Below are 21,636 nucleotides of genomic sequence, written 5' to 3'. Positions count from 1 at the left end.
TGGAAGATTTAGCTAAAGTCTTCCACAGAGGGAGTATAAATTTTGAATAGAATAGATAATTGGGGAACATCCATTTGAAATACTCACTCCAGTTGTGAAAGATATAGGTAAAGCCATATACAAAGGAAGTATGGGTTTCAAAATAATTAACTCTGACCAGTTACAATTGAAAAACATACTCACCCTGTGGAAGATATTTCCAAAATCTTACACAGGGGTAGTGTGATTTTCAACTGGAATAGCCCAATTTGCGATTCGTAAACCAATCCCCGACTTTGTGTCTACATGATACCACTGAGGCAGGTGGTGTATGACATGCATTCCCTAAATTCAGTAAATTTTCATCGTCGACCGTGTAATTGAATGGGATTATTTTGAAATTTTAAAACGCTTGAAATATCACAAACAAATAGGCCTATGTTGATAAATAACATAAATACAAGCTAAAACCGTTGGGGTTCGATAATGAACCCCACAAAACTAACCGAGTATATGGAAAATGCCATACGGCCGGGCGGTTTCAAGAGTTGCCGGCTCGATCGTGTCATCCGCCGCCTGCACTGAGGACTGGAATCCTTGAGTTTTGTGATGCCTGATGATGTCAGCTTAGCCGCGCGCCAAATTGAATCATCTTAAATATTGATATAATTAAACAAGCATTCAAGAACTGCAAAATGGCTCGTTCACATGGCAGTAGCACTCGAGGACCACTAGAGGATCACTTGTGTAAATTGCAAAATCCCAAAAATTTCTTGGGGTTACATTTGGGGACAAACTTAGGGATTGGTATCTCAAGACAATTCACACTGCCAATTTCCCCAAGATTTTGCTTGAGAACTGCGCTGCTTGAGGAAAAGCGCTTCGTGCGAACATGCCTGTTATCTAAGAGAAGACTCTGAGTATTTGTGATGTGACCTTTAAGAAGCATATTAAGATTAAGGGTTGATGCGGGGTACAAATACTCATACGGGGATGTGCCGAAACATGGATCCCATTTTCCTTCATTTGGTATTTCGACAACTAGCCCAAAATTCAGCTGAGGCTGCTCTTATTGTGGTCCTTACATCAGGGTTGTAAAATCTGCAATTTGGTAGCCCAATTGGGTAGATCAGGGTTGTAAAATCTGCAATTTGGTAGCCCAATTGGATACATCAGGGTTGTAAAATCTGCAATTTGGTAGCCCAATTGGATACATCAGGGTTGTAAAATCTGCAATTTGGTAGCCCAATTGGATACATCAGGGTTGTAAAATCTGCGATTTGGTAGCCCAATTGGATACATCAGGGTTGTAAAATCTGCGATTTGGTAGCCCAATTGGATACATCAGGGTTGTAAAATCTGCGATTTGGTAGCCCAATTGGATACATCAGGGTTATAAAATCTGCGATTTGGTAGCCCAATTGGATACATCAGGGTTGTAAAATCTGCGATTTGGTAGCCCAATTGGATACATCAGGGTTGTAAAATCTGACTTTTCGATTATTTGCCCCACGATTTGGGCTATAAAAAGTTGGCAACCCTGCCTTACATTGACTCAGCTGACTAAATTTACCTGTTCTCACAAATACATTCAAGAGCTGCTAAATGTCACTTGAGATGAGCATTATGTGCAAGCAGCCAGGGTTGCCAAAAAATTTCAGCCCAAATCGCAAGTCAAATAATCGAAAAGTCACCCAATTTTTCTCTTAACCATTGGTTTCTATGGGGCAGGAAACTATCAGAAGTCGCGGGAGCCAATGTTGAAAAGTCATCCAATTTTTCTAAATCATTGGTTTCTATGGGACAGGAAATTGTCAAAAGTCGCAGGGAAAATCTTTGAAAGTCGCCCAATTGGGCTAACAAATCGCAGGTTTGGCAACCAGGCAAGCTGCAAACACTTGTAACACTAACATCAGATGAGAGGATACTTGTCTCTTGTTATCAAGGCTATTCCAGTTGAAATCCATACACCCCCTATGGAAAATATGAATTGAATCTCCCACACAGGGGGTGTAGATTTTGAATGGAGACACCCATTCAGGTGACCCCATTTGAAATTCACACTCCCTGTGTGGGAGATTTAAATCATGTCTTCCAGGGGGGGGGGTGGATTTCAACTGGAAAAGCCCATTGATTTTCATTTCCATGTAATGTAAACATGTATAAGCTTCAGTGCGATAAGGTTGGACTGAACATTCAGATTGCTTACATGAGAAACTCTTCATTTAAATAGCTTACTCCCTATTTCAGAAAAATAAGGCACTAATTTTTTGGGATTAGGATTTAGCTGTGATCCTGTTTTGCCAAAATGAAACATAGCTAAATCCTAATCCTTTACTTAGTTCTAACTGGCAATAAAAGTCAAATTTTAATATTTGGCCTATGTATGGAAATAAGGGCCAAAAACATGCATTTTGGGGGGCCAAAAACATGCAATTGTGCATGATTTCTTACAATTTTAGCCACAAAATTCAAAGACTTGGTACAAATCTAAGCATTCAAAATGTATTTTATAGGCTATGAGTTTGTTTAATTTTGATAATTGGTTATAAAAGACAATAGAAAGTGTGTTTTCCAAAAATTATAATGCACAACCTGAATTCGCTTGTTATAAAGAAGATAATTTTACCCAAACGATTACATTTCAGCCCATCACATCAAAGCTCCTATTGAGTCCCCATTCCTTTTTTAAAGGAATTTTTATTTACTAATGTTAGATCAGGGGTGGCACTTCCCTGCATGGTTAGATCTATGAGGGCCCAGCTGATACATCACAAAGGGGTTATTGCACCATAAGGGACGCACCATTAGATACTCGGGGGGGGGGGTAGGAAGTTGGGGTCGGGGGAAGAAAGGGCGGCAAGTTTTTTTTTTTAAATTTCATGCATTTATACACAGTTAGGGGGGGGAAGGTTTTTTTTTTTTTTTTTTTTTAGTGTTGGTGGGGAAAGTTTTTTTTTGCCCCAGTATCAAATGAAAAGTGCGTCCCTAATCAATCAATAATAGTACACCAAATACATCTGTTGTTTACATTTGGGAGCTAGCAATCCCCAGTTTGTTTTGTCCCACTCCCCACCCGATGGAGATTTCATTTAAAGGGCTCAAACACATCATTTCGAATGGTCCAGTGCCAGAAGCAGCTATTGCACCAATACTTTGATTGCACCATACCCACTTGAGGAAATCAGCTGAAAAGAGGAATTCTCACACCCCTAAGTGATACCAGCCTCAAAACTGTACATGCTCATAATTGGGGAAGCAGCTTTTTGAAAAAGTGGACTTTTTTGGGTGGATTTTCAAAAAGTGGACTTTTTGAGGGGTGCCACCAATTTTGGTGATTTGTGGCAGAATTTTAGGGATGGTATTGTTTTTAGGGAATTTTTTGGACCCCCTTGCCCCCCTGATGGCTACGGGCCTGTTTTTCTCATATGGGGGAGGCTCCTTCCTTCCCTCTGACAGTGTCAGTGGAAAGGGGAATTGAGAGCTGTTGGGCACAGGAGATATCTTTTGGGAGGTATCACACTGAGCACAGAGTTGGAGGAAATTGGCGAAATCAAGAGCATCTTCCTCTATTATGAAGTGCTGCACCCACCACAGAAGCTTCTCCACCCTGTATTCTTTTCTAAAGAAATTAGGTGTTTCACAACTTTCATTTTTAAAACACTAACAAAATAAAAAGCTAGTGAAAAAACAAACAAACCAAATAGAGATGCTGTGATCAGTCACAAAAACAGCTGGTAATAATACATGCAATTTGAGCAAATGTTTTCTCATACACATGTATCACCTTCAGTGGCGGATTTAGAGGGGGGCGCACCCGGTGCGCACCCCCTCTATTTTTTGCAGAGCGGCGCCTGACTGTGTATTTTTGCAGAGCGGCGCCTGACTTTGTGTGGGCGCCGAGCCGCAGCAGCGAGGTGGTGGCTCGGCGCCCCCTCTATGGAAAATTCCTGGATCCGCCCCTGACCTTTTGTCTTTTTAACAACTTTTCAAAATTAGCATTCAAGACCCTAATTTAGATTTCGGAACAGTTCTTTTAGGTGTGAAATTAGTACAAGTGAAAGTAATCAAATATTTCCTTAGCCCTCCCAATGTAGGTGTCGACTGCAGACGACAAGTTCCAAATTTTTCTTAAAAATTCAAAAAATTTCAGAATTATACATTTTCATTACCATATTCAGCATGAAAAATGCATTAAACTGAGTACAAACAAGCCTAGTATTGGTTCAGTGGTTCTTAAGATAGCTCTTGATATATATCTCGAAACTTAGATTTTTCATGTTGAAAACTAGCACACAGAGCGTTATTTATATGTCACCTCTCCTATAAGTGTAACTTTCATCTGGCTATAATTGATTCAGGTGTGTTAGCCCTCCAATGCAAGCACTATTGTTGTGTCAGACACAACAAACATTCCATCAAAAGATTAACATTTCTGCCACTTCAATGGAAATGTTTGCACACTTCTGTATACTCTGTCATTTTTCTATTGCCAGATGGTGTGAAACCAGCCCAAATGGGCTAAACAAACTTACACTGCAAGATTCTCATCTGTGTGACGCCGATGTCACCAGAATGTCACTCCATCGGAAACTACACCTCGGTTTTCCATATCGCCGGTCCGAAATAGCCGGGTAGCCAGCCTCCTAGGTTTCTACAGAGTGACTTTCAAGGGCGCGCTGGTGACTTGCAGGAGAGTCACACCGGTGTGACTACGTGACTGGGCCTGGGTGCTCATCGGGCGTTTTGGGTTGCCGGTTTTGCTTTTATTGCCATATTTTTTATATTCTCTTGATTTATTCAAATAATATTTTTTATTTCTTGCTTTTTTTTAGGGGATTAAGGAGGGGAAATTGCAAACTGGACTTTAAAAATAAAGGAAATATTAGATGAATAAAATAAATTTGTTAGTAAAAGAAATAAACATGATAAGTAAACAAAGTATAATTCAATAAACTAACATGATGAATAAGATACATTTTTGTTAATTGGTGGTTTATATTTGAAAAACTAAATAAAAAAAAAATAAAGAAATAAATAAACATGAAGAAACCAATAAACATGCAAAGAATGGAATAAACAAAGAAACACTTCGAAAGAAAGCAACTTGAGAAAACTTGCAAATAAAGAAGTTAAAAGTAGAAATATAAGAAGTATGTAGGCCTATTGATGAATTAAAATATTAAATGTGTAAAACAATAATAATTTATAACAAGCATTAATATTTGCGTGATAAAAAATAAAACACAATTTCAAATAAACACTGCAATAGGCCTATATTGATGTGAATAAATAAAAACAAAATTTAGTGAAATATATTTAAGTGAATATCAAACTCAAGCAACAAAAACAAGTCAGCTATTTTTAAAAAGTGCACGCATCAAGTTTACAAAAATACACACCAAACAAAAGTTTACCTACGAGTCGCCAGTCGACGACAATAGTAACAAAATACAAATAAAAAAATTCCCCGATTTATAGGCATAATTTGATAACGTAAAAAAAATTAACATGAAAAAGGAATCAAACTAATAGGCCTATAAAAAACACCAATTTGAAAAACAGAAAAAGAAAATAGCACAAGCCAAAGTTTTGCATAAACTTACGGCAGTAGGCCTAAAGGTATAAATTTGCAGTAGGCCTATATTCAGGAAAGTGACAAAAGTAAAACAAAATGCATGCTAGGCCTATAAATCAATTTTAAATATAAACAGAAAATTCTTGCTTCAAAATAAGTGAAGTTTTGGCAAATCAAAATGTATAAATTGAAAATGCTAGGCCTAAGGCATAGCCTAGGCCTACTTTGCGAACTTCGGCTGAAAATAAAATTAGTATCGCAAAAACACAATTTATTTTAAATAAAAAAAGTGTCAATAGGCCTATATAACGTTATCATGCAAAATATGAAAAATAGGCCTAATTTGATTGCAAAACATGCCATCTAACCACTGAAGTAAACAAAGCATATAAGTTTTGTGGGAAAACAAGCAAACAAATAAGCAAAATAAAAACGTTTGAAATGAAACAAACAAATAAACCAAGAACAAGAACTGCAAATAAAACACACACAGTTGATGAGATTATTAAATAGGCAGCACGAAAAGAATTAAAATATATAAAAGAGAACAATAAATAAATGAAACAAAATGAATCGGAAGTCTCACAGTTGAAATATAAATGATAAAGAATGCAAAAGCACGATAAAAAAACACAAAGACGGCAGTGCAGCTAGCCATGGACCCAGTGTACAGCATGCATCAATCAATTAATTATAAAACCAACTCGTTCCATTCATGAGCGTTTCAGAGCGTATACAAGCAGTAAACAAGCACGATACGCGATTTGTCATCATCAGCGGCGTATTTTGTAGATATATCGCTGCGCGTCCCCAGAGTGTTCGAACTCATAACAAGGTTCGGTCAACGACCTTTTGGCAGCGTGGTCACCTTGAAGTTCGCCGACTAGGCACCGATCAGGCGACGCATGGGGCACTGGCTACGGAAGTCACTTTGATGTGACTACAAGATGTAGACCACTGTCGGAATCTAGTCAGTGGTGTACATCATGAGTCGCCGATGCGATATCGAGCAGGTAACACATCGGAGGATAGCAGTTATAGTCACTGCGTGATGACACTGCTGCATAGTACCCCACTGCCTTGTTTCCGATGTAGTCACTCTCCTGTAGTGACTCCGTCGGCCACCATAGGGTAAGTTATTATGGCGTCACGGCGGTGGTGACTGCAGAGATCCAGTGCGATGTAGTCACTCTGCCGCCAGGAATTTTGCAGTGTATGTAGGGTAGAATTTTGTTTCAGGGGTGATTGTTCATGTTTTTGACAATAAAACCCAGGGCTGAGCCCCCCAAAAAAAAAGCCTGGGCACACACCTGAGATGCATTTTCCATAGCAATATGAAGTTAGGTCATGGTTTTATAATCCATTGGGCTATTCCATTTAAAATCCACACTACCCCTGTGGAAGATTTTGGAAATATCTTCCACAAGGGGACTATGAATTTCAGATGGAACGAACACTTCAGGCAGCTCCATTTGAAACTCACCTTCACTCTGTTGAAGATTCAAGCTGAATCTTTCTCAGAGGATGTATGAAATTCAAATGGAACTGCCTAATGTGTTCATTCCATTTGAAATTCATAGTCCCTCTGTAGAAGATATTTCCAAAATCTTCCACAGGGGTAGTGTGGATTTTAAATGGAATAGTCCATATTTGTCCTTGACATCAGAAATTGGGCCACATTGTTCCTAAGCAATTGAAATTGGACCACTGTTTTGTAACTTACATTTGAAATTGGGAGGTGCCTTAATTCTCCCTAGCATTAGAAATTGAGTATTGTTTTGAGTCTTTTCCTTAACTTTGAGCCATTATTTTGAGTCCTAAGTTTTTATACCACCGGAAACCTCTGGCTACATAATGTTTGTGTGCAAAAAATTTTATGCAGATTCATTCACCTAGCAAAAATATTATCAAATTTGTATTTATTGTGTTAACATAACAAACTTACAACACAGTGGTGCAATGCATAACTCACAAATGCAAAATCAGAATAAACTGAAATTTTGGGAATAAACTTTTCTTTGTAGATATCTACTCAAAAATACCATGAAAAGAGGATGCCAGAATCACAAAATACTCCTTTAACAGTGTTATTTGCCTGCCACGTCTTTGCTCTGGTGACAAATATGGCAACTTTGTTCTGTATTCAATTGCGCTGGCAAATTATTTGTAGACCAACACTTGTGACAATTTGCTCCTGTTGCAATCCCATTATCCGAAGCAGGTGTATTTAAACACCGCTTATACAAAATTTAATCAAATGAATTTCTGAACAAGGAAAAGATGTGAAAATGTTTTGGGCCGTCCAGCCAATCTAGATATTGATACACAATGAATGTGTGAAAAAATAACAAGAATAATATACTAAGGTTTGGACTTAGGTAAGGTCATCTAACTGATGTAATATCCTACTAATAATATTATGATAGAAATGTTTGCTTCGGACATTCCACACAGGAATTCATTTTATGTACCTATCTTCATCTGTATCCTCAACAAGTGCACCTCTTTGACTAGCCCCTATATAGGTCCTTTTGACTGTGGCAGTCCCAAAAAACTTGTGTTATATCCAGCGAACTGCTAAACCTAGTGACCGCTCCTCTCGAGTCAAGCGGTGGTTCTCAGAGTATAGTGCGTCTCTAAGTATAGCATGTTAAAAAAAGGCCCTGTGGTAGGGCTACTCTTTGGTAGGGTCTGTCTGACTGGCTCATCATAGTGACCAGGCCAGGTATTTTCAGTAAATGGGCATATCCATTTCCTGAAAATCCACCTGGTCCTGGACAGGTGGCCGAGGGCTTGCGAACGGTATTGAACATTTAGGGGGTTTGTGTGAGGAATAGGCTGCAGGGTATCACCCCCTCCTAAAAAACTTGTTTGGCTCTTTTACCATCATCCAATTCCAAAAATGCAAAAAAAAAAATCTGGGTTGTTTTGTTTTGGTCAAATTTCAGGAATTCAGGTAATTTCTGGAAGATTTACATCTCTGGTACTACAACTATAAAGTAAATATAAATTGGATATAAATATAGAAGCAAGTGTTACTCACCCTCAAATATTCTTCCATCTCCAGTACCCCCTGATAATGCATTGGGATTACAATCCTCCTTGTTGGAAGCTTTACTCGACGTGCCAGGAATCGGTCTCCCCGTATCCACGTAGACGCACCAGCAATACTGAGCCTCGTCGTGACATTGCACTGCTTTGAAGGAACCATCATTTTTACACTGTGGTATAAAGACACCGCTGTTTGGTAGACGTTCTGCCTCGAAAATCGCCTTTTGTCTTTCTACTTCACATGATTGTGGACCAACTACTGATTCTGTGAAAGTAAATAAAATGTGACCTATCATTATTTAGTGGTTCTTTTATTTGTTTGTTTGCTTGTTTTTGGCATATTTTGTTTTATCTCTTCAGCCGTTGTTGAAAAATTCTGAAAAATGGTCTGTGCTCTCCATCAGGCCCGGTGCCAACTAATCAGGCCCGGTGCCCCCTGATCATGGTCAGTGCCCCTTCCCCAATAGGATGACTCACGCTACACCACTGTCCATCCCTACCACAGACACTTACCATCACTGGCAGCTGCACTATTAGAGCTTTCTGTTTCCTGTGGTGTAATTATCACTTGTTTAGTGGTTAGAATTGGCCCTGGATCTGTGGATAAAAAACAAGGGGACTATATTACCCAAAGTACTTGATAATCGGGTACTGTATATAGATGAATCCGACGAGCCAAGTGATGGTCAGGATTGAGTCAGCAATAGCTGGGGGCCATCCGCGCCAAACTAGCTTAGTTTGAATTGCGATCCAAGATGCCCACTATCGCGAATGCATCGGAGCGCACCGCACTTGCGCCGTGTCACAGGAGCGGTAAACGCTGCAGCCCTATGATACTGGCGTCGCGTAAAATGGATGAATGGCCCCAGCTATGGCTGCCAGTGAGGTGTAGGAATGTGGCTTGTCGGATTCGTCTACTCTACATGTCCATATGGATATGGCCATAGCTAGATGAGATGTTGGGGGTATGATGCCTGGGGTATGATGCTCCCCCATTTGGCAATTCTATGGGCAAAAAAAGTGTCAACATTAGCAAAAGGCAGGGGAGGGGAGCAAGAGGGTAACGAGGAAGAGGAGAATCAAAGGGAAAGAGATGTTAGGAAGATAGAGAGTAGTGGAAGGTTGTGAAAAGGATTCTGGAATACTATTTGGGGGGGTGGGGGCATGGTTGGGGGAAAAGTGAATTTTAGGGGGGGTGGGAAAAAATCAACCAATTTTGAGCAAATTGCAGCAAAAAATGGGAATTTTTCATAAATTATGAGTTACTAGAGATGATCTGGGGCATGAGTTCTGGAAGATTAAGATCATGTTTTTCATAGGGGGTATGGATTTCAACTGGAATAGCTCCTTGCTATCCCAAATGCCTAAGAAGAAACTTCACCCTTTGTACAGGCAATACTTCCCATCAATTAGTAAGTTCTAATGGTTAATAGGATGCCCCATTGGCAAAATTAGTACAAAATGCTTCTTTGGAAAATTTTATTGGTATTAATAGTAGTTCATTAACTTCGCTGTTTTCATCTGCAATTATTGTGGAGCCAAACACCATCAGTCACCAACTGAAATATATGTTCTATGCCCTGCATCTATATAAATATAAATGATCTACATGACATACATATTCACATGACTACTATTACTAACATAGCATGATGAACATATATTCTATTATATCCTATAAGTAACCTGATAATGGGGTCAAGTACCATTAATAACTTGGGATAAGGAGCTCCTTAACTACGTTTAAGTACATCCTTGACTGGAGTTAAATTTGGATGTGTCTCAGATTTATAGACCTTAATATTTTTATATTGAGGATAAAAGCTATCATTCCTGAATGAGGTTTTTAATTGTGACATTTAAATTTAATTACAAATTTACAAAATTAATTCTATTATTTCTATCATCAAATATCATGGGTTGTTATCAGTTTTGTTTGTTTCAATTATCCTCATCATTCTAATCATTATTACCGGTATCATTTATGATCATCATCATCATCATTATCCTCATCATCCTAATCATTATCCTCATCATCACCCTCATCTTCGTCCTTCTCCTCCTCCTCATCATCATTTTCATCCTCCTCATCATCATTTTCATCCTCATCATAGTCAACATCATCATCATTTTCATTCTCATCAAAGTCATCATCATCATTATCATCACATCAACATCATCATCATCATCCTAATCATTATTATTTATCATCATCGTTGTCATTATCACCCTCATCTGCAACCTCATCATCATTTTCATCAACATCATCATCATCATCATTATCATCATCATCATCATCATTTTCATCCTCATCATAGTCAACATCATCATCATAGTGATGATAAAATAAAATAAAATAATTAATATTTATACAAAAATATACACAGGGCAGCCTCTTTGGATATATCACATTTGCATCTCAACTCCGCACTTATTCTACCCCCATTTGCCCCACCCATTACATTAGTCCTGGTACGAGTTGTTACGTTACCTCACCGTCGCATAATTATAAGGAAAATCATCACTAAGGCCTCAAATGATGCAGTTGGAAACACATTGGGCTATTCCATTTAATACACACTCCCCTGTGGAAGATTTTGGAAATATCTTCCACGGGGGCGGATGAATTTCGAATGGAGTTACCGTATTAATCAACTCTATTTGAAACTCATCCTCCCTCTGTTGAAGATTTTGGTTCAATCTTTTTCAGAGGGTGTATGAAATTCAATTGGAGCTGAGAAGTCATACTCCCCCTGATGAAAATGTTTTCAAAATCTTCCACAGGGGTAGTGTGGATTTTAAATGGAATAGCCCAATTTTTGATATCATTAGTAATGTTGCACGACTAAGTCGCCAATAGTCATAGTTGTGACTATTAGCGATAGTTGTGACTTTCGATTATAACTTAGTAATAGTCGGCTAATGACGACTACCTATTGCGCCCTCGTTGAAGACACATTAACCCTTTCTACAGGGGTGTCGACTGCAAACGACAAGTTCCAATGTTTCTTTAAAAAAAAATCGAAACTTTGAGAATTGCGCATTTTCATGAACATATTTGGAATCAGCATGAAAAATGCATTAAAATGAGTACCGGTACAAACAAGCCTAGAATTTGTTCAGTGGTTCCTGATATAGCTCTTGATATTTGGAGAAAATACCTCAAAACTTCGGACTTTTCATTTTAAGGCTACACAATTGTTTGACGTTCAAATGTTACTGAAATTGTTTCTTGAGTCATGTGCAAGTTTTATATGAATTTTAATCAATGAATAGAAGGTTCACAACATTGACAAAGAAGACACGTAGTAGGGTTCAAAGGTTTAAAAGTTTTGCATTCTCATATTCGCTGTTCGATGTTCGCATCAGATCAGATCCATTTCACATTTGAAGCTATTTCATAAACGCTCAAATAAGTGCACAATCACATGCTGCTATCTACTGAAGATAGCATTATCTAAAATGCATATCTAAACCCTGTGTGCTATACCCAGGGGAGGTTATCACTACAAATGACCATACAGGGGTAATACGCCACAAACATGGGTCTCAATTACACCCTTTTTAGACAAATTTGGTATATGGATGGGTCAGTTTTTCAACAAAAAATTTTAATTGCTTTGGAAAATAGCTCAATTTTGCCTCCTTGTCAAAAACCTTTGGGGTAAATTCAACTAATTTGTGTTAAATTTTTACTTTTGGTATGAAGATGGTCCAAATTTCTTGGAATATTAGTATATTGATGAATTAATTTTCAAAATCTCAGCAGCACATCCCTACCCAACCCATATTTGAGTACACCCCCTTCAAGCCAAATAAGACCGATGTAACACCCAACATTTTAATTACAAAGCACCCACATGCTATTCATTCCGTTTGGGCATACCTGACATGACATACCATAATTAGCATCTCCCCCGACCTAATTGTCTAAACCGCAAATTGCGCGATGGTTATTTGATCCCCCGGTTTGATCCATCCTATCCTCTTATACTAAAATCATCATCAACCGCAATCATATCGCCAACCACATTGGAAATTTGATCCATGTATACACTTACAGGGTTGCCAAAGCAATTTCAGCCCATTATGTGAGAAAGACACTTGAAACGTGCACAAAATTGATAAAAATCCACCCAAAAACTTACGTTGTCAGAATTAATTTAGCTGAGGGCATTTTGAGAGTAGTTTTATCCCAAAACCATTTCCAAAAGCTTCAAAATGTTTGTTTTGTAACAAAATGCACAAAAAAATCTATAAAATTGTTATTTTTTAGCTCAAAGTCACAAACAAAAAGTCGCCCAATTGGGCTAACAAATGGTCTGGTAACTCTCTACTACTATCCTAACATTAAAAGTAGGTTCCCTCATCCTTAATATCAAAATCATCACTCACCTTCATCGTTAGTGTCTAACCACAAGGATATTTAACCCATTTACTGCTCAAGCAGTGGTGCAAATTTACTTTACCGAAATAGGTATGAGGGCGTGAGAAGGGTTAACAGATATGAGTGAAGGGGAATCGTGGGCATGCAAGGGACGGTCTTGTGAAACTGGTATAGGGAGGGAAAGCAGGTAGGTGGGCAAGGAGCAGGTTTTGTGCCATGAACAGCCAAGCTAACACACAAATGGTTATTCCATTTCAAATCCACACTACCCCTGTGGAAGATTTTGAAAATATGTTCCACAGGGGGAGTATGAATTTCAATTGGAATTGGCACATTAGGCAGCTCCATTTGATTTTCATACACCCTCCTCTGAGAAAGATTCAACCTGAATCTTCCACAGAAGGAGGGCGAGTTTCAAATGGAGCCGTCTATAATGAGTTAATTCCATTTGAAATTCATACTCCCCTGTGGAACATATTTTTAAAATCTTCCACGGGGTAGTGTGGATTTTAAATGGAATAGCCCAAATCCTACATCCTCTCATTGAAACACCCATCTTATTTATGCCATATTCCAAATTTTAATGCCCCCAGTCCCTCAGTGACCCAACTTTGTATGTTAACACATACAATCCCACTGTACCCCACACCAGATAAATGTCTGATTATTAAAAGCACCTTGATATTTAACCTCCATAAATTTGCAAATGTCAAATTACCCCACAACAACTCCTCCTAGCACTAATCTCGCACCATCTTCCGCCATCTGAAAAAAAATCTTCTTCTCTTGATCCTTTGGTTGTAATCAATTAGAGACCGATATCTAGCTGACATTCAGCCTGCTTCATTTGGCCTTTTCCATGCCCGTGGCTCAATTTGAAATTCGAGCCTTTCATCTGTCATGAAGCAACATTAAATGCCCTAGATAGAAGCTTTTGCTTTTTCTACGTCATCTTTGTTATCTCTTCACTCTCTCTCTCCTTCTCCTTTCTATCTCCTTCTCTTCTCTACATTCTCTCTCCTTCTCTATACATTCTCTCTCCTACTACATAGGCTTAGGAAGATTTTCAACATTGGGGGACTGAAACTTGAAAAAAAATTTGTGGGGCCAGACTGGGGGTGCACGAGGGGGGGTGACCCCCCTCTCAGTCAGAAAATTTTGCAAAATATAGGTCACAAAGACCCCTTTTTCCTCTATTTTATCACAATTTTTGAAATTCACCTAGGATTATGGGGGGGGGGTACTGAAAGGTATTCCAGCCCCCGCACCAAAATTATTGAGGGGGCTGAGCCCCCTCAAGCCTCCCCCGGTTCCTAAGCCTATGTACTATCTACTCTCTCCCTTTCCCCTCTATCCTTCCTCCCATGTCTCACTTTCTCTCTCCTTCTCTTTATCTTGCTCCCTATCTATCTACTCCCTCCATCCTCTTTCTTCCTCCCGGGGAGGGTTCTTTCTGCTTAAAGTGATACAGGGATGTGCCAGTTTTGGGGTACCTTCTTAACGATGTTGGTATATAGATGGGTGGGTTTTCAGTGGAGACCAATGCGCCCGATTGGTCAAAAGTGCCCCTAAAAGTGCCTAATTATGGCAAATTTAGGTGCTTTTTGTGAGAAATTGGTATACTTATGTGTGGCAAAAACAGCAAAAAGTAGGTATCATAGAGAAAGTCAGCATCCGAAAATCTGTGTGGCACATCCACATACAAACAATTTGAAGACCCTCTCATTCTTCGTCTCCTTTTCTTTCTCTCTCCTCCTCTACATGCTCGTTTTCTCTTTCCCTATCTACCTTCTCCATTCCTCTCTTCCACTTCCCTTTTTCCATTTCTCTTTCTCCATCTCTACTTTCTCTTTACCTTTCTTCCTCCTTCTCTCTCTCTCCTCCTCCTCTACTTTCTCTTTATCTCTGTCTGCTTTCTCTCCTCTCTCTGTCCCTCCTTCTTTACCTCCCCCTCTCCGAATGTTTCTTTATCTGCATCTCCCTACTCCCTCCCGTACGACTCAAGCATAAGTCCTTCTCAAGTTTCCCTTTCTTTACTTTATTTTAATTCTCATATCCCCACTTTTCTCTCTGGTCTCTCTCCCTGTTTCTCTCTCATTCCATCTCCATGTCTCTCTTTTTTCCCTATCCATCTCTCTTTTGCTCTCTCTCTCCCTCTCTCTCTTCCTCCCTCTCCAATGTCAAAGTGAGTATTACAAAAACAAACCCCATCTTAGTCTTGAACAGCAAGGTGAATCATCGGTCAAACAACAAATCTGTGATAGTTTGTGCCAATTTGCATTAGGATCATGACAACAAAAATAATAGGCTACCGGAAAAAATACCCCCTTTTGCCATCGCATTGCCATCAGCGGACACATATAGTTGGCCCCTTTAACGTAAACCTAGTTGACAATCCCATTTGTCCTTCTCTCGTTATCGGTCACCTACACTGGGATAAAGAAACTGATGACGATGGTTGTAGGTATATGTATATGGCAGGGTTGCAATGTAAAATGCAGTATGTACCATGACATCATTAGACTAAACTGTCTTTTAAATTGGGAAACATGTGTTTTTGAATCGGTCCACTCTGTTCCAGTTGAAATCCACACGCCCCTTGCACAAACAATTAAATGGCATATGGTTAAGAAGTGATGTCTTTTTAAAAGAACCCCTTTTGAAAAAGATGGTGATGCTGCCCTATGCTGCAAATGACTCTTTTCAACACTTTTTGGATGAGAGTGCATAGCAAGTTGGTTTAAAAACCCCACATAATTATACATTTTCTCTGTAGGTTTGTGGTTCAAGCAAACAGGAGCACTGACCAGTGGCAGCACCATGATTTTTTGGTGGGTTAAGGGTGGAGAGTGAATTTCAGGAAGGGCAAAACCAACAAATTTTGCACAAAATTACACAAAAAGTGGAAATTTTCGTAATTTTGCTGAGAGGGGGAAACAGTTCTGACTTGGGGTCAAGAGTTCTGACTGGGGGAAATATTCCCCCATACCAACACCCATTATGATGAATCAGTAGATGTTTCGTCAACAATGCGCATGCATTTGTTTTCACTGACAGCATATTAGCCCCACCCGGTAACATCACTGCCAGGTAACTAGGTCAGTGTGCTTGTCCAGGGTATGGTGTCATTCATTCATTGCTTAATTATAGCTGGGTCATATGGTGTAATGAGTGATGCCAACGTTGGAAGATTCCCAAATAAGTTTCAAATTAATGGACAATCTTTTCAAATGGATTTGGTCAATTATTTTAAAACCTGATTTTTGGCATATTTGTAATGTTTACACAAATCCCAATTTACAACTTATTGGAATCGGCTTGTATGTAAGACAACAGTGCAATTTTGTCATTATGATACCATTGGTAAGGCAAAAAAAAGTTGTTTGCTTGTCCTCATCCGACTTGGCAGTCCGGACCATAAAACTTTTTTTTTGTTTTTTTAAACAACAGGACAACAGAGCAATTTTGTCATTATGGTAACTTTGGTAGTAAGGCATGAATTTTGTGAATTTTATGGAGTCGTTTATACTAATAAATTGTATTATTCTGAAGACCCATCGCGATGCATCAACATGATCAAAGTGATGTTTCGTCAACAATGCGCATGCGGTTTTTTTTCACCGACAAGATATGAACACCGCCTGGTACGGTAACCTCACTGCCATGTGACTCTAGAAAAAATAGGTCAGTACGTCATCCAGGTTATGATGTCATTCATTCATTCATTGCATATAGCTGGGTCATATGGTGTAATGAGTGATGTCAAGTTCTGAAGATTTTCATGCAGGTTTAAAGCCATATTAATGTACAATCTTTGAAATGAATTCGGTTAATTTTTTAAAACCTCATTTTTTGGCATTATTCGTAATGTTTAGACACATCCTAATTTACACCGAATATGAATCAGCCAAATTCACTGTACACTGAACAATAGAGTAATTTTGAATTAATTGTTTTATTAAGACATTTAAATCCACAATAGAGTTCCGAAAAACAATTGAGGGCAGTCCCCTCAGCAAACATTACAAAACATCTAGATTGAGTTTTAATGGCCGTGACATTTGTTTACAGCTCTTATTTCTATTATTGTCCTGATTTTTTAAAACATACTACGTGTACATTATACGCACTCTTTCAAATTACTTTGTTATAGAACCCGGGGCGCTAATTTAGTCCGTAGAAGTTCAATCAAAACACTGCCACGACTGTTTCATAAAACGATGACTTAGGAGAGTAACTGTTATTGTCTTTTTCTCAGAATTCGTCAGTTTCAAATCAAAGTTCAATAACTGAGCAATTCTAAAAGATATAATAAAATAGTGGATTTTCCTGTAATTCAGCCCATATTTATACAAATCCTCAAAGTCTTCCAATAAGCTTTTAAGCTTTAGTTTGACTGAATAATATTTAGTTTTAGCGATCCCTTTGGTCATTTACCTCCGATGTTTCAGGATTATACTTTGAAATTGGCCTTGTGTACCTGTAGCCTTAGCTAGTACTTGGGCTGTTCCTGTTGAAATCCATACATCCCCTGGAAGACTCAACCTTAATCTCCCAGGGGGTGTAGGTTTCAAATGGAGTCACCTTTTGGCCTTGTGTACCTGCAGCCTCAGCAAGTACTGGGCTATTCCAGTTGAAATCCACCATCCCCCAGGAAGATACAACCTTAATCTCCCACACAGGGGGTGTAGATTTCAAACGGAGTCACCTATTCAGGTATAACCCCATTTGATATTCACACTCCCTGTGTGGAAGATTATGGTCATGTCTTTCATAGGGGGCGTATGAGTTTCAACTGGAATAGCCCACTTGATTCAGGTAACCCCATTTGTAATTCACACTCCCTGTGTGGAAGATTAAGATCATGTCTTCCATAGGGGGTGTATGGATTTCAACTAGAATAGCGCATTAGATCAAACCTGAAGTGATAAATACTGATGGCCAGTGCAATGACCTTGATTTTACAAAACAAGAGGGAAATTTTGTTTACAACGTTGTTATGTAAGGTATCGTGATTAGTTTTGACTTAAATAACGCGATAGGTGCCCTGATAATAGGTATCGACAGCTCTTTCAATCGTACCCTGGAGATGTCGTACATATTGCGTATGCTGCTATCTTCAGTAGATAGCCTTTTCTACATCACATATAGTTTGGTCCTATAGCGCTATCGCTATCGGTGCCCAAGGTCAGAAATTCGGCGAGAAATTCGGCGAGAATCCATTCTCGCAAAGATTCTCGTCAACAAAATTGCAAGAATCTAAATGGATTCTCGTAAATATTTCAATTTATCATACAAAGTAAATTGGCGAGAATCCATGGATTCTTGCCAAATTCCACCGGGAGAATCCAAAAGGATTCTCGCACATGGTTGCGAATTTCTGACCCTGGGTGCCCTGATAGGTACCAATGACTCATTCTACACCGGCGTGTCCAGGATCTCAGAGTTATGCAGGGGGGGTTAATGGCTAAAAACGGCTGATTTTACATGATTGTTAACAAAGTGCAGGGGGCTTCGGCCCCCAAAGCACCCCCCTGGATACGTCACTGTGCTATCGTACCCTGCAGACATAATAAATGGTATCAAACATAATGATGAGCATTTGCAGAGTGCCTTTTGTTTTTGTAGTTAAAATTAAAAATTATATAGCACTATGCAAATGTTGAGAATATGATAGAAAATGCCACCAGCACCTATCATGACATCGATAGCAAATTAGGATCAAACTAAAAGTGGTGCCCAGGCCAGTAGCCAGGATTTTTTTTTATGGGGGGAGGGTGCGGATTTTCCAAATGAAGATCTTTTCTAGAAAATTCTTCAGTTTGGCCAAAAGCAGACCTTTATCCCCTCTACAATTGATTTTTGGATCCTATATTTTAGACAAATTTCACAGAAAGTTCATGATTTGCAGTATAATTTATCAAAAATGTTGACATTTTTTGCCCTATTTTGCTATTTTGTACCGACAAAGCACTTGCCTGAAGCTCTCAGCCACGCTCAGATCTCCCTTCATATTTACAAATACTAGAAGGATTTTATCAGGTAAAGATTACATATTGGAAAGTTTGACACCATATTCAATACCTGGTTTTTGCCACAAAAAGTATAAAATTTTTCATATCAGAAGTAAATAAGAATGTTAGTTGCCTGTTTCGTACAGGAATCCCTTCACATTTTTCAAAAAAGATCAATTAACTTAAAAGTTAACATGGGCAGAAATAGGAAATTCAATACCCCCTTTGCTTGGCATAAAGTACTACAACCATGGATAAAGGATACCGTAAACTTTGCTAGAATTAGGCATTTTGTTTACGTGCGAAATCTTGCGAAAACTTTGGTGACTATACCTATAGTAAAATATTTATGTGATCTATTAAAGGCATCAAGACTTTGTGACTGAAAAGTACAGAATACTAGGCTAAATTAAAACAGATTTGCTTTGTTTTATACTGTAAGCTTAGTCATTATCAAGTAGTATTAGGTTGCCTCAATAATGTTGTTGCAAATATCGTAGATGCATCACATACTGTCATACCTCAAAAGGCTGCCTTGTGGGGGGGGGGTACTCAGTACAAGTGACAATATGGGAGCATGCTGCAAAGATGGGTAGCATTTCCAGCCTTTTGGTATATCAATGACCCCTTTTTCTATAGGTCAAGTTTGGTATATGGATGGGTCCTTTTTTTTCAAAATTTTCTCAATTTTTTCAGAAAATAGCCCAATTTTACCTCACTGTAGCCAACATTTTTGAAATGTTCCCAAAATCTGGAGGAAAATTTGTCAAAATTAAGACAATATTATTTATGTTAAATTTGGCTGAAAATTTGAAATTTTGATATATTGATGGATCCCCATTCAAATTCTCTGTGGCACACTCCTACCCAAACCAAACTTGAGCGCACACCCACCCACTTGGATGTACCAGTACATTTCTTTCCAATGTTGGCAGCCCTATAATTTTAAGATTTTAAGGCTTTTTTTTTTTTTTTTTTTTTTTTACTTTGCCCCCTTTGACCCTCTCTGAAAAGTCCTGGCTACACTGCTGATACTGAAATATTAAATAGCAATATGATAATACAACAATGCTAATATAAATCACACAAGGCAGCTTTTTGAGATACAATAGTGTGCAATGAAACAGAGGGTTTTGCTTGCACAAGGAATCACTTCATTTCTAGTTAGGCAATATGTCCCATACTAAGTTCTCACCTCAGCATTTTATAATAGTGATATCCACTGATTTATTGCAATACAATATTTTAAATTATTAGCTCCAGGAATTGTTTAATCAGCATAAATAGGTCAGTGTGATCATAACTGCTCATGTTTATTTCATAACATCACAAAATAACCCAATCTGCCAGTGGCAGCGGAAACATTAAAATTTAGGGGGACAACAAGCATATTTTGCTAGGTTATTTGCACGCACAGATCATTTTAGCCCCAAACAAAGGTGAATCTTTTGGTATATGATGGGACAGTTTGAAATTTTATTATATTGTCTTGCCCATGCAGATAAATCAACTCAGAAAGTTGGGATATATTTAATATTGATACCTTATCTCCGTGTTTGTGTTTTAAAACCAAAATATTCTTCTTGGTTTTATTATAATGATATTAAATGTTATGGACATCTAAACAAAAGACTATACCATTCATCAGTCTTTTTGAAACTTTTGATGACTCTGAAAAGAGCCATTTAAACTTTCTTTAAACACTCTTTAATCTCAAGCAAGGCAGCTAGGGGCTTACCAATAATTTTTACTATTCTTTATATAAATACTTAATTATTTAATACCAAGTTAACCAATTAAAATTACTAGCGGTAATAATTATATTCTCTTCTTAGAAGTTTTGGTGGCTCTGAAAAGAGCTCTTTGAATTGGAATCCTGACTAGGACCCAGTTTCAGAGCTAATGATTGTGAATCATACTTGACTTGATTCGAAGACTGACAACATTGAAGTGCAGTGCAGTGCAAACTAAGCTTCATAGATAGTTCTGGTACTTTGATTGAAAAAAGTGGAGGGTGCAGGTCTGATCTCCTGCTTTTAGTAATAACTTTGTAATAGAACTAAAACCTCGCATTATAAGATTAAGAATTCTTCTAGCTGAGAAATTCTTAATTATAAAAATACTGACAACATTGTATTGTTGTCTTCCCTGTAGTATAAAAACGAGCATGTTGAAGCGATAGCAATGAATGCAGTGACTTCCATAGGTAAAGACTTACTTGTAATTTAGCTCCAATTTCAATTTGGAACTCAAATGGCAAAACCTTCTCTCAGTTTCTTCCCTAAGATAGCTTATTTATAACCAAAATCATACTTCTTGTTTTTTAAACACTAATCACGAATACCCAGACTAGAAAACACACACAAAGTGCACACAGACAGGTTTCCTGGATCCTTACCCTACACTTAAATGTGACAGTACTCAAAATAATGGAGCAAATCAGGCTAAATTAGCACATATTGGCTTAAGGGATCTAAAATGAGCGTTTATTGCGTTTCGACAGTATTTTTTGTGGGACATGAGAGCACCTCAGACCTATCGAATTGCATTCTGAATACTGAAGCATGTCTTTCTGATATCAAATAATTTCCATTTTTTGAAAATCACAATATAATACAAATTTTATG

General features: G+C 38.3%; 1 protein-coding gene across 5 annotated transcripts in view; it reads right to left on the bottom strand.

Annotated features, from left to right (window-relative positions):
• Positions 1-21,636, bottom strand: part of LOC140141081 (SPARC-related modular calcium-binding protein 1-like) — a 119,414-nt gene that overhangs the window by 44,867 nt on the left and 52,911 nt on the right. For 3 of the 5 annotated variants that reach the window (XM_072162853.1, XM_072162854.1, XM_072162855.1), the window contains exons 7-8: positions 9,122-9,205; positions 8,601-8,873 (exon numbers count right to left, since the gene is read on the bottom strand). In XM_072162853.1, coding sequence (XP_072018954.1) covers positions 8,601-8,873; positions 9,122-9,205 — 357 coding nt within the window. The remainder of the gene's footprint in view (positions 1-8,600; positions 8,874-9,121; positions 9,206-21,636) is intronic. The other 2 variants (XM_072162856.1, XM_072162857.1) reach the window with 1 other exon arrangement.

The sequence above is a fragment of the Amphiura filiformis genome, chromosome 19 (assembly GCF_039555335.1).
Source record: "Amphiura filiformis chromosome 19, Afil_fr2py, whole genome shotgun sequence".
Lineage (NCBI taxonomy): Eukaryota > Metazoa > Echinodermata > Ophiuroidea > Amphilepidida > Amphiuridae > Amphiura > Amphiura filiformis.
This window is presented reverse-complemented; position numbering and strand designations above follow the sequence as displayed.